Genomic DNA, 12,735 nt, shown 5'->3' with positions numbered 1-12,735 from the left:
CCCTTGAGAACATCAGAGGTCCCACCAGGACTTCAATAATCACCACCCCAACATCAACAGAGTAAGCCTTGACTAGTCCATGCGAGGCTGACTTTCTGAACCCTACCATAAAACTGTGTGATGGACATATAAACACCAGTTCCCATCAGAAACCTACGAACTAGTGCAGATGCACATACGAGTCCAGCTATTCCACAATACACCACAAAATCCACTGTCCACAGCTTAGCTCTATAATAAACTGCTGTAATGTGAATTTGCTGTCGAGGCATCAGGAAGCAGGGGAAGGGTTAACTCAGGAAAGAATAAAATGCTGGAAATACCAGGTGCCAGCCTTGTGGAACTCAGGCAGCCAAGGCCTCCGGGGAGATTTTCACCTCCTCCTCAGGTTAGGGAGGAGAGAACTCTCAACTGGCCTCAAGGTTGGACAGCACCTGGAGTTAACAGGTGAACCCTAGAGATTGAGAATTAGGTGATGAGCCCATGGTCAACTGACTGAGGCTGGAGGGGAGAATAAAGCTCCAAGGATTGAGGAGAGTTTTATTCCTCCCTTGGAGGAGGTTCTGTTCTGCTGCTGATTTTCCATACTGATGACTGCTAAGGTACCCTGTATTTGCTGTGCTGTTATAAGGTGGAATTATTGTGCTTTGGCTAAGACAGAATTTGCTTATTATTTTAGTGACCAAGTGGCCAGCAAGGCCCTGAGAGTGCAGTTCTTGGTTGGCTGTAACTTTCTTTGTTGCTGCTCTCCAAACCCCCTTTACCCCTCCCTTCTCCCTGATTTTACCCCTTTAGACCTGTGTTTTAGTCTCTCCACCCCTATTTTAATCATTTAATTAAGTTGTTTGTTTCCCCAAGCTGGGGTTTGTTGTGCGTTGAATTCAGTGGCTGGTCCAGGGTTTCTGGGCACGAGTTTTAACCCAGTTGATCAGGGCAGTGGGGAATCCCTGCTGGCTTTCTGTTACAAACACAACTATTCCGACTCATCAGAAAGAAACTCATCACTTAAGGATTTGCAAGGGGCAGTCCTCAAACAACAACACCCAGCCAACAAAAAGAAAAACACAGATTATAAATGTCATCTTAGTATCTAGAAATAGTAACAACAGAGTTGTTGCTGTGAGGGTAAGATTGGGAGGAGGAGCGTTACACAAGCCTTACTGAGTGCCTTTTAAGATAAAAAGGTGGGGTATAAATATAATAAACAAACACAACTTGATCGACTTAGAGAAAACAGGAGAAGATTAATTGGCACCAACAGTTCCCAACTAAAGCCACTCAGAAGTACCCATGATCGTTTATATTTATTTATTTATTTTATATTATTAATTTTAATTTTATATTATTATTTTTGTATTGTATTGTATTTTATTGTGTTGTAAGCCACCCCGAGGCTTCGGCAAGGGGCAGCATAGAAATGTTCTAATAATAATAATAATAATAATAATAATAATAATAATAATCACCAGCCCATCCTGGCCACTGGCATGTCTCTCATGGGTCTTCAGTGGTTGTCTTGGACTTGCTTATAGGGGTCACCCAACTCAGCAGCATCAACTCAGCAGCATCAACAGACCTTGCAAAGATGATACAGGCACAGGACCAGACTCCACAGCAGGTCCCTAACACTAACTCCTGCCACCGGATCTAACCTGTGTACACAGACTTCTTCAACCTCACCCCTAATAGAAGTTCCTGACATCAACTCCCAACAGACCCAGCCAGCATGATCAATTGTCAGGAATATTGAAGTTGCAGTCCAAAATATCTGGAGGGTACCAGGTTGGGGAAGGCTGCTATTACAGGACCTAACCCTGTTATTCACAACACCAGGAGTTCACTCAACTGCTCATCTTCCAGTGTGGCATATGTTATCCATCTTCTGTGAGCAAAGCAATGAGAACCTGTGTGGCACAGTGCTTAAGAACACAGAACTGGGACTCAGGTGATCTCGATTCAAGCCCCCACTCCACCACAAAGCCAAGTGGGTAACTTTGGACCAGTCACAGGCCCTCAGCCCCACCTACTTCACAGGATTGTTATAGTGGAGATAAGACAGAAAGAATGACGTAAGCGGCTTTGAGTTCTTTAAAAGAAAAAAGAAAAGGGGTAGGATAGAAATCTAATAAATTAATAATGCCCTTTACATTCTCTCTCACAAAAGAATAGATGGGCACAGTCCAGCATCAGAAGTAACATATTCAAAAGCCAGTGGAGGGACATTTCACTCTCCCAGGATACCATGTAACCAACTTTAAAGTGGCCATTGTGGAAGAAAGGCATTTCAAAGGAAAAGAAAAATGAAACTGTGGAGCTGCCGTTTATTATCTGTTCAGTTTTATGATCAGTGGTTTAAATGGCAATAAAAGCTTATCACACTACATGAGTTAATTAGTTTACCAATGCGAGTATCTGTCTGATCACTATTCTCCTGTATAGCTATTATCAATAAATTGTGAAATGGACTGTGTGACTTCATGTTTGTTTCAGTCATTCAAAGACGTACAACTTAGAACAGGCAATCCTGACAGTGAAAGGCAGATGAGCTGGTACTCGATGAGATGCACTTAGCCAGTGCATCTTGTTGAGACTTAGCCAGAAGGAGCATAACCTGCCTTAGGTTCTCAGATAAAATCCCTCAGATCCAGACCAGTTATGACCCAATGAGCCCATTACTACCTTTCTTCTAATGCTGTTTTTAAAGACCAAATGAATCCTCCAAAGATCCCTCTTCCTCCTTGCCAACCCCAAACTAGCTGTCTTGGGGGGGGGGGAGGATACAGGCATTCATATCTTTTTATCACAACAGAGAAAAGCTACAAGGGGAGAGACCCGTATGCAGAACTGCTGAAAAGGCAAGGGGTGCACAGACTCTACCCCCAAGCTAAAAACTGAGAGTCTCCTACTGACTCTTGTGTTTTTCATCTGCTTTCAGTGTCTACCCATGACTTAAAAGATCTATCAGTGTCTGTGGAAACTACAAGTAAGGTCTGCGCCTTACTCCATGAAAGGTGCTGCATCGAACATCTCAAAGTCTAATGTGACACATGGGAACCCTGCCCATTGATTGAAGCTGCTCCTCTGGGCTGAAGCCTATTCGGCTCTTGAACATAAACCTGAAGCAGACAGTCCTCTCCTGCTTACAGGCGTTTCCTACCATTCAGCACAATGCAGATCCCTTGCATTCTAGGCATTCTTAGAACAGATGCATGCCACACATGCTGAGTGATGAAAGCAAATGCCCTCTCAAATTAAAAGAATGTTATTAGGAGTATTTGACTAGACACTGCATTATTCACAGCATGACAAGTACATTTCAGCTACCCTCTAATAAAAAGGTATGTGAAATGGCTTGCTGTGTAGATAATACAAATCAATGAAATAGCGTAATGGAAGGGAAGCTTATCGCCTTCCCATAACAAAGTGTGTGTTAGGTGGGGGAATATATCAGTTTCCTAAAATGAACTGGGAGCGACAGTTCTTTTCCAAATGAACTGGGAGCGACAGTTCTTTTCCAAATGAGACAGTCTCTTCTTCGTGCAGTTCGCACCAGAACAGCAGTAACTGAGGCACTTTCCCACCAAAATAGTAATTTCATAAGACTGGTTTCTTGAGCAAAGAATTTCTGTTCACCCACCAAAAAAGTAATATTTTTTTTTACAATGCAGCACCTGAAGAATGAGGCTCCTCAATGGATGTTTCCTGTCTCAAATTCATCAAGAAGAATCCTTAAAAACAAACTTGGATCTGTGCAGCTGCCTCCTTTATAATTTCCAGGAAAAGATGACAATGGAAAGACCTGACTAGGACTGAAAGTTCTTCTTTAGAATTTTAAGTTGTTCTGGGGTGGGGACTTTCTGCATATATTTGACAGAGTCATTTCTGTCAAGCGTGTCCCACTGTAGCTAGAACAGCTGTTATGCCACTAACCTGCCAGATCGCAGCAGGAGGAAGGAATTGCCAGAAATCAGGCAGAGTACTCTTGCAGTACCCGTACTCTGCTCCAGATGTCAGGGGTCCCCCACTCCCACTGCAGCCCTGTAAGACAAAGCCCACCCTGTTAGGCCCCCAATCTCCCTGGAAGGGGTCAGGGAGGGAGGGAAGGAAAAGAAGGATCTGCTGGCTAAGCTTGTCTTCTGCTCATACAGCGCAGGATTTTATTGAATGAGCTCAGTGTGCCATGACTTCTGCATGAAAAAAACAATGCTATAACGAACTTTAGGTTTCCTATGCCTTCTCTTGCCAGGCTGCTGTCAGCAGGACAAGAAGATCCGCAGAGATTACTTATTTGTTACTATGCTTCTGTACTGCTCAATAACTGAAGCTCTCTGGATGGTTCAAAATGATTAAAAACCACAAAATGCAGCATGGTAACAATACAGGGTAAAAGGCTGACTCTACTACCAGGCCAAAATAAAAATTAAAACCAAGCAGTAGTATTCAGATCCAAAATTCAGTAATGAATTTAAAACCAAAAGACTCAAAGAGAGCCTTAAAGTCCCTAAAAGACTTAAGGATTTGCAACAGGCATTCCTCAAAATGAAGTCTTCACCTGGCACTGAACAGGTACAGGCACCTGGTCTTTGGGTCCAGGGCGTGGGCAGCAGGAAACAAGGCAGATGCACTGAGACCCGGCCACAGGCAGTAGAGTCCAAAGTGCTCAGGAGCAAGTCACAGTCATGGTCAAGCCCAGAGGCAGATGGAGTGAGGCAAGAGGTCAGTAACTCATAAGATGGCAGAGCGAGCAGCAGGTAACTTGGGACAGCATAACTAGGCAAGACCAGAAAGCAAGGGAACACAGTGAGGTGAGGCAAGTCAGCCAGGGCACAGACACTCAGGAGACCTGAGCTGCTGAGGTAAGCTTCTGGAGGAGGCACCTGCTTTTCCCCAGGACTCCCAGCAGGTGCTCACCAAGGGCCTGAGACCACCATCAGGGCCTGGGACCACTCCTGCAATTTCAGGCAACCACCCCTGTGCGTGGCCAGCAGTTGGAGCCCTGGAGCTGCCCAGATCCTGATGTCTGGTCATTTTTCCCTCTCTACCAACCTGCATTTAGTTTTGCCACTATATGGGTCTCTGAGCCCATCCAGAGGAGTCACAAAGCTGGGGTGGGCCAGGGCTTGGGGCGCCACAGGATTGGGCACAGAATGGCTTCCTGACTCTCCCCTTCGCCCACCAAACCATTTTCTGACTACGAAAGGAGCCCCTATTTTTCTTTCCATGGCAGCTGTGAGAGAGCATGAGAAGAGGCTGGTTGAAGGAAAGGATTGTGAGCCCTCTTTCAAAGGCAAAACAGTGCCTACACCTTGGGGAGGGGCAATTTGAAAATTCCTATGTCCTGCGGATGCTCTCCCAGGAACCATGAATTGCATCTTAATTACATTAACTAGAACGCAGATCTCCTGGATCCTAGTCCGACACTTTAACCACTATGCCACACTGGCCCTCCTTAATTTTTATTTATTTATTTATTTATTTATTTTTCGGCTTATATCCTGCCTTCTTCCTACAAAGGGCTCAAGGCAGTTTACATCTCCTCCTCCATCTTATCCCCACAACAACAACCCTGTGAGGTAGGTTGGGCTGAGAGTCTGTGACTGGCCCAAAGTCACCCAGTTGGCTCCATGGCTGAGCAGGAACTCGAACCCAGATCGTCTGAGTCCCAGTCCCATGCTCTTCACCACTACACCACACTGGCTCTCTAATTTTGTTGATGGGTACATAATACACTGTAAGTTTACCTACCAATCATAAATTATGTTTTCAGTGAGCATCACCTGCTCCCCAAGGAGTAAACTCCATGGCATTTGTTATGAGTTTGAACTAGTAAATGTATTTGTTTATTTAAAACTTTTATATGCTGTCACCACATGCCTGGGCATCTCTTAAATCAACATATCCCCTTCTCACCCATACTAAGAAATTAGGAAAGTTTTCCTGTGAGGGATCCTTGCAGAGATCAGAACTAAGACAGACAAGAAGAGAGTTCTTGATGGCAACAACTGTATCCTTGCAGCTGTCAAGGCCTAATGAAAGGGAACCTGCAGCCCCTGACACTTCTCCAGTTTCCAAGCCATTTGTTGGGTCTTAATGTTCATCCAACTCCCTTTTCAAAAGAATCAGCGGGCTCTTAGCAACAGTAATAGCCCCAGAGCAACAAGAACCCAAACCTGGCAACCAATGGACATGAACAGTTTCGCCCCTGTCCCCACTCAACACTCGCGACGCTCCTTTCCAGCCTAGACATTTGCTCTGCTGCTGCACAGTCCTGCCTCAGAATTTACGTCCATAATCAAATGCAGCAAAAGAGTTGATTGCCTCCACCTTCCCTTACGTTCTCATTGAAACAATGGTAAATGCCTTCTTTTTCTTTGGTGAAGGGAATGTTCTGCTACAGCATATTTTAAAGACATGAGGTATAACTAGACTTTACAGGCCAGGCAACCACTTTTGCAAGCTTAGTGGTGCATCCTTTTAGCTTGTAACAAGCAATGCCTCCAACATGCCTTGAAAATGCTCACACACTTTGCATCTTACCTCTGACATGGAATGGACTGGGAACGAAAACATAAATGCCAGACATGCTTTTATGAGGTGGGAGTGAAGAATGCCACGATGCCCACTTTAAGTAATAGCAGCTTACAGTTCAGCCATATGTAAAGCAATTAAGTTGTGCTTTAAAAAAACCAACCAACACATGCACGTAGAATTGGAGTCCTCATGTTCAGCTAGCTTGTTTTCCTCCTCTCCCCTGGAACAGCCTAGCAATAACACTGATGTTGTATCAGGGGGCTCACAGAACTGGAAGCTTCCTGATGGAGAGTATGGGGAGCAATTTTCTCTAAATTTCCTCTTCCCCTTGTAGCTTCCAAATGATCACTTATGTTATCCCAGGTCATGACCCAGTACAGATGACACAAGGCCAGATGTGGCAACAAGCCCAGCCATGGTTTGTTGAGGTGGCTTTGTAGCCACAAAGAAGCCACCCCCGAGGCTGCACCTGCTTCACACAAACATGGTGAACCATGGTGGCTTCAAGTCCAGTGCTTGTTTGGTTGTCTGAACCCAGCTGGAACAGTTTGTGTGTGGTTATCAAACCATGCTGTCAGGTTCAGACAACATGACAAGACACTCTTTGCTTATAAGCCATCATGGCTTATTATATTGTGTGAACCCAGCTAACATTCGTGTGAACCCAGAACTGTGTGAAACCAGGAGGAGTGTTGTCAATGGGGTCATGATGGGGCAGCCATGACTTTGCAACTAAACAAATCAACATACAGCACATACGATGTTGTACAATATTGTATTTGATGGCTGAATCTTCCTGGTATAATTTCTTTCTCTGAACAAGTGCCACATGCTACAGTCCTCAAGCCATGTTCTACTTACTTTGATGCTATGATCTGCTTTCTTAACAAAATACCACAGATAATCTTCTCAGGCATCCAGACCAAGAAACAAATGCAAGTGCTGTATCTTTCTAATGGAGTCTCCACAGAAAGGGGACAAGAACTAAACAGGAAGTGAGAAAGGCCGATGACCCACCTATGGCTCAAACTCTGCAAGCAGTTGTCCTGGTGCAAAGACAATGTAATGCTGAAAACGACCCAGGCTATTTCCACCTTTTACATACTACTGCTACTTAACATTCGGAGAAACACATGATCTCAAAATGCAAGGAAAGACAATGAGGCAGATGAGTTGCAAGCTTGTCTTGCTACCATAAGGTAAAATAAACCATATACTCCAGATTACATAACAGCAGTCATAACAGTTCTTAAAGGCTGAAACTAATCAGACAAGCTACTATAAAAGGCAACCCTTCTCTCTGTCTCAAGGTCCCATGCCAGTGTGAACACAAAGCTCAATTAAAATAGCCAGTGTAACAAGTATTTATTAAAATGCAGCTGTTAATGCCAATTTACTTTAAATCTCAGTAGTTTTAATCAGATACTTTGCCCTTACAATTTCTGGAATCCGCATAAACTATCCTTCCTCAATCTAGTGTCCTCCAAATCTTTCCTCAGTTTGGTGTCCTCCAAAAGTTTTGAATCTCAACTCCCAGTAGGCACAGCTTGATGACCGATGGTACGAGATGTGGTCATCTAAACCATGCTAAATTGGGGAAGGCTGGTCTAAATTTTAGCTGTGAGCTGCCATTTCTGACCATTACAACATAAAGTACTATTCAAGGTCATTCACAAGACCGAATTACAGGAAATGACTTAAAGCATATTGATCAATATAAAAATGCTCTGTAAATGTACTTTCTTTCAAATGCATGGAATATTACCTACCCGCTTCCAGCACTATTCAGTTAATTTCTTTACAACTTCTGCAGGATTAATCAGATCTTGCCAAAAGCTTGTGTATCAAGCCAAGCACTCAGTTAATGGCAAAATAATAGCACTTTTCATTCTGAGTGGTATTTGGAGTCTGAAACACAGGAAGATATTCTTAAAGGTCTAGGAAACCTAACATCTACTGTTACATTTGAACTGACAGGAAATTCTTATAGCTAAAACCTGTGTTTACAAACTAAGTTGTGATTTCCAGTAAGATCCAGTGCATTTCTGGAGAAACATGTATTGATCAGAGTACAAGTGAGTCTTTCCTCCATGAGCATGTCTGTTATTCAGAAAAATTTGAGTAGAACTCTATAACAGTTCCACCTTTTGTTATGATGCAAGCTGGAATTGATGTAAGCAAGATACTCAATATTGGGAAGGCATTCATCTCCTCCATCCCCATTTACAAGTCAGGACTTGCTAGGAGCAATTTTGGCAGTGATTACAGCAGTGAGTTTTCCTGGGTAAGCTCCTAACAGCTTTGCATGTCTGAATTCTGCAATTTTTTTCCTGGCAAAATTGCTGCATCTTTGTCAGGCAGGATGGGGACAGCTAGTGAATAGCAAATTGCTGCTGATTCTCAGTTGGAGTGAGGTCCAGGCCTTTCCAAGACATCCAGGTTCTTGTTTTAAACCACTCCAGGATGCGGAGCTCAAGGTCACTGCTCTGCTGGAAGGTGAACCATGCCCAGGTCCCTTGCAACCTGGAAGGTTTCCCTCTAGAATTGCCCTGCACCTGGCCCTATCCCTCTTGCCCTCAGTCCTGACAACTTTTCCAGTCCCTGTGGAGAAAATCTTCCCTGCATCATGATGCTGCCACTACCGTGTCTCACCATGAGGAAGGTGTTCCTAGAGCAGTGAGGGTTGCTGGCTTTGTGTCACGCATGGCATTTTGCAGCAACACCAAGAAGTTCAGTTTTGCTCTCACTGGGCCAGAGAACCTTTTCCCGCTGTACCTCCCACATGCGTTTTGTAAACAAGGGGTGTTTTTTAAGCGATGGCCTTCTTCTTGTCCCCTTCCATAAAGCCCAGCGTTCTGCAGTGCCTGGGTATTAGCTGTCCCATGTGGCAGTTTCTCCCATCCCTGCTGCAAATCTCTCCTGCTCCTTCAGCTTTCCTATTGTCTTCTTGCTTGCTTCTCTGACTGAAGCCCTTCTTCTTAGCAGGTCACTGAGTTTGTGGGGAGGGCCTTTTCTAGGCAAAGCTATATTCTTCCCAATTTGTAATGACGGATTTAACAGCACTCTGTGGGATGTCACAGTATAGCCCAACTAACTCTGATTGGTACTGCTGCACATTTTTTTCCTGTGGATATTTTGATAGCTCCTTGTTCTTCATGAAACTGCTTCTTTAGCTGTGTTCTCCTACAAACTGGGGGGTGGGGGGTTCCCAAAGCAGGTGTACTTAATCAAACATCATGAGGCACTGGAATTGTGCACAGGTAGACTCCATTAATGGTAGTCTCTGTGACTCTGAAAGGCTAATTTGGCTAATTGCACCAGGGCTTATTTAAGTGCATCACAGCAAGGGGGGGGTGGCTGAATACATATACAACTAACGAGTGACAGTTTTTATTTACTTGACTTTCGTGCCACCATAAAAATATTTTGCACCTTTGCGATGTTGAATATCTTGTGTACATAAAGTGGCAACAATGGCAATTAAGCCCATTTTAATTCCAGACTGTAACACAACAAAATGTGGAAAAGTCAAAAGGGCGTGAATACTTCTGCAAGGCTGTTAAGAAGCCTGTGGGTTTCCACAGATGTTGTTAAAGTAAACGGCTTTTTTAAGCAAAAGTAGCCATCAGTGCCAAGACAAAGGACTTGGAAAATCCTGATTGCCTGATGGCCTGTAAATTTAAAATTGTGCATACTTGGATCTTACAAATGTGATGGAGGCTTCTAGGAATTTGAAATAATTTCACAAACTGGATCATTTAGGTCCTGTTTCTTTGCTAATTCATTTCTATAACTGTTCCAAGCATTTGTAAGATTATAAAAATGTGAAAGCAAGTGTCAGATCTTAGTATTTAATTGTTTTGTAGTAAACATACAAATGCACTGCACACTCCAATAGTAAGCACACGAGTGCACTTTTGCATCTGCGATGACACATGCACAGATTGAAGCGTTTTTATGCACCCTTTGCTATACCTCAGTTCTGCCCTTGTGCTCACTACGAATCGAAGCAGTATGAAATTCAGGCCACAAAGTCAACCATTTCTGGTCTATCTGCAGCCAAGAGAACGAAGAGGGCAATCCGCAAGCCCCCTCCTTCCATTGGCTATCACTGCGCTGAAGCCTTCCACATGGAAGACCTCAATGCACAGAGAATACACGCAGTGACGTCACTTGGTTCACACAGTAGGTAACATGAAGCACGTCCATAAATCTCTGCAAGATTAGGGGGCTTGTATTCGCCTGGTGTCATTTGTCACAGGCTCTTAATTTATGGCAATGCAAGCTCAAACAAAGAAGAAACTATCCCCAAAGCCCCCCCCCCCAATAAAGTAAACCACATCTAATATCACTAATATCATTCATGTTCAAAAATCAAAAGAAGTGATTATAATGGGGAAAGCAGAATTCATAACTCATGCACCAATGTTCCTGTTTCGTGGCCATGTTTATTTTCTTTAAGGAAACACACAAACCACAACTTCCCAAAATACGGCATTCCCCATTATGAGAAAAACCCCTAATGATATTGGTTCCCAATCCTGTATGTTCCTAGCCTTGCCCACAAAAAGCTCTTCATTAACAGACATTGTGAGCTGGGCTGTGCTGCAGGATGAATGGAAAGCTGCAACAACAAAGAGGATCCAGAGCCCAGTGACTTGGAAAAGCCACACCGCTCAGGCTAGTGGTTACATTCCTAAAGAGGACAAAGCCACACAAAGATCTTGGAGCTGTCAATCCAACTCTAGAGGGGAAAGAAAGAGATGAGAAACGTAAAAGCAATGAAACTCCTGAGCGCTGGGGTTCTGGCTGCTCTCTGAGGAAGTTTCTGCAGTGAGATCCTCCAAGGTATTAAACGGGAGTGCTGGAACTGAACTCACGGGCAAGCCAAACATAGTTAACACAGGGAAAGAGTGCGGGGGGGTTAAACCAACGGTTTAGTCCTTTCTGAATTCCCCGAGTCTACCATCAGCTTAAATGCTCCCACTTCAATATTACTGGACACTGGATGTATCCAAGCCGACCCCCAAAACTAGCCCTGTGAGCCGCGGCCCGATGCCCGTGTAGACAAAACACGAAAGTGGGCTGGTGGACTAACAAAAGAAAGCCTTACAGCTGAGTCGCCCGGCGAGAAGGCAGCCGAAGCAGAGGGGGACACCCACGGCGAGCCCAGCGGGCGAGACAAAGGCCGGCGGGGGCCGCGCTGGCCGGACGTGCAGTCGACGCCCCCCGCGCCCCCGTCCCACTCCCTCGCTCTGCCAAGCGCCCCCCCGGCCCGGCCCGGCGCGAGGGGAGGCTGGCTGCGCGCCCCCGCGCGGGACGGGACGGGACGGGGCGGCCCGCCTCGCACTTACAGGATGGTGGTCTGCGGTGACACGGCGGGGACGCTCTCCAGCATAAGGTGCATGCAGCGCACCGTGGTGCGGAAGCAGAGGCAGCGGCTGGGGCACCACACGCTCCCCCGCTGGAGCGGCGGCGGCGGCGGCGGCGGCTGCGCGCAGGCGAAGGGCAGGAGGCTCCCGCTCCACAAGAGGACCCCGAAGCAGAGCCCGGGGAAGGCAGAGGCTGCCTTGCGCCGGGCCATGCCGCCGAGCCGGGGAAGGGGGCTTCACGGAGGAGCGGAGAAGGCAGCGAGGAGGACGGGCGAGGGGCAGCTGCGAGTCTCTGCTCCGCGACGGCTGCTCTTGCTCGGGTGGTCGAGCCGGCGGGCGGGCGGGGGCTGCTGGAGCGAGCCCGGCCCCGCGCCCAGCCTGCAGGGGGAGGAGAAAGAGGGGACGGCGGCTGGAGGGCCCGCCCCAGCCAGCCAGCAGCCAGCCAGCCAGCGGCGGCGCTCCGCACCGAGGCCGTGCTTAGCCTTGGCTCCGCTCGTCGCCGCTGAGCGAGCGGGGCCGGGGCCGGGGCCGGGGCCGTTCCTCCGCTCGCCCCCGCGCCCGGGCGGGCGGGCGGGCGGCGCGGGTTTCCCGCCGGGGGGGCTCGGTGGCGCTCTTCCCGCCGCCCTCTCGCGACGCCGCACCTTGCGGAGGGGCGCGGAGGAGCCCGCAGAGGACGCGCCGCCGAAGCCGCCGCGCATCCCGGGCAGAGACCTGCCCGCTGCGCGCCCCAGCGCTCCCTGGCTGCTCCGCGCGGAGGCTCCGGCGAACCGGCGCGCACACGGGGCGGCACGCAGCCCCCGCGAGGGGCACATGCCCGCCTGGAGATCGCGGA

At 46.9% G+C, this 12,735-nt stretch overlaps 1 protein-coding gene across 3 annotated transcripts in view; it reads right to left on the bottom strand.

Annotated features, from left to right (window-relative positions):
• The window catches only part of PXDN (peroxidasin), an 89,142-nt gene extending 76,924 nt beyond the window's left edge, over positions 1 to 12,218 (bottom strand). For all 3 annotated transcript variants that reach the window (XM_044418785.1, XM_044418792.1, XM_044418800.1), the window contains exon 1: positions 11,886 to 12,218. In XM_044418785.1, coding sequence (XP_044274720.1) covers positions 11,886 to 12,115 — 230 coding nt within the window. In that variant the 5' untranslated portion in view covers positions 12,116 to 12,218. The remainder of the gene's footprint in view (positions 1 to 11,885) is intronic.
• Between the last annotated feature and the right edge of the window lie 517 nt (positions 12,219 to 12,735).

Source organism: Varanus komodoensis, unplaced genomic scaffold (genome assembly GCF_004798865.1).
Source record: "Varanus komodoensis strain SLA01 unplaced genomic scaffold, ASM479886v1 scaffold10, whole genome shotgun sequence".
Classification (NCBI taxonomy): domain Eukaryota; kingdom Metazoa; phylum Chordata; class Lepidosauria; order Squamata; family Varanidae; genus Varanus; species Varanus komodoensis.
The sequence above is the reverse complement of the archived record's forward strand: the minus strand, read 5'-3'. Positions and strand labels throughout refer to the sequence as shown.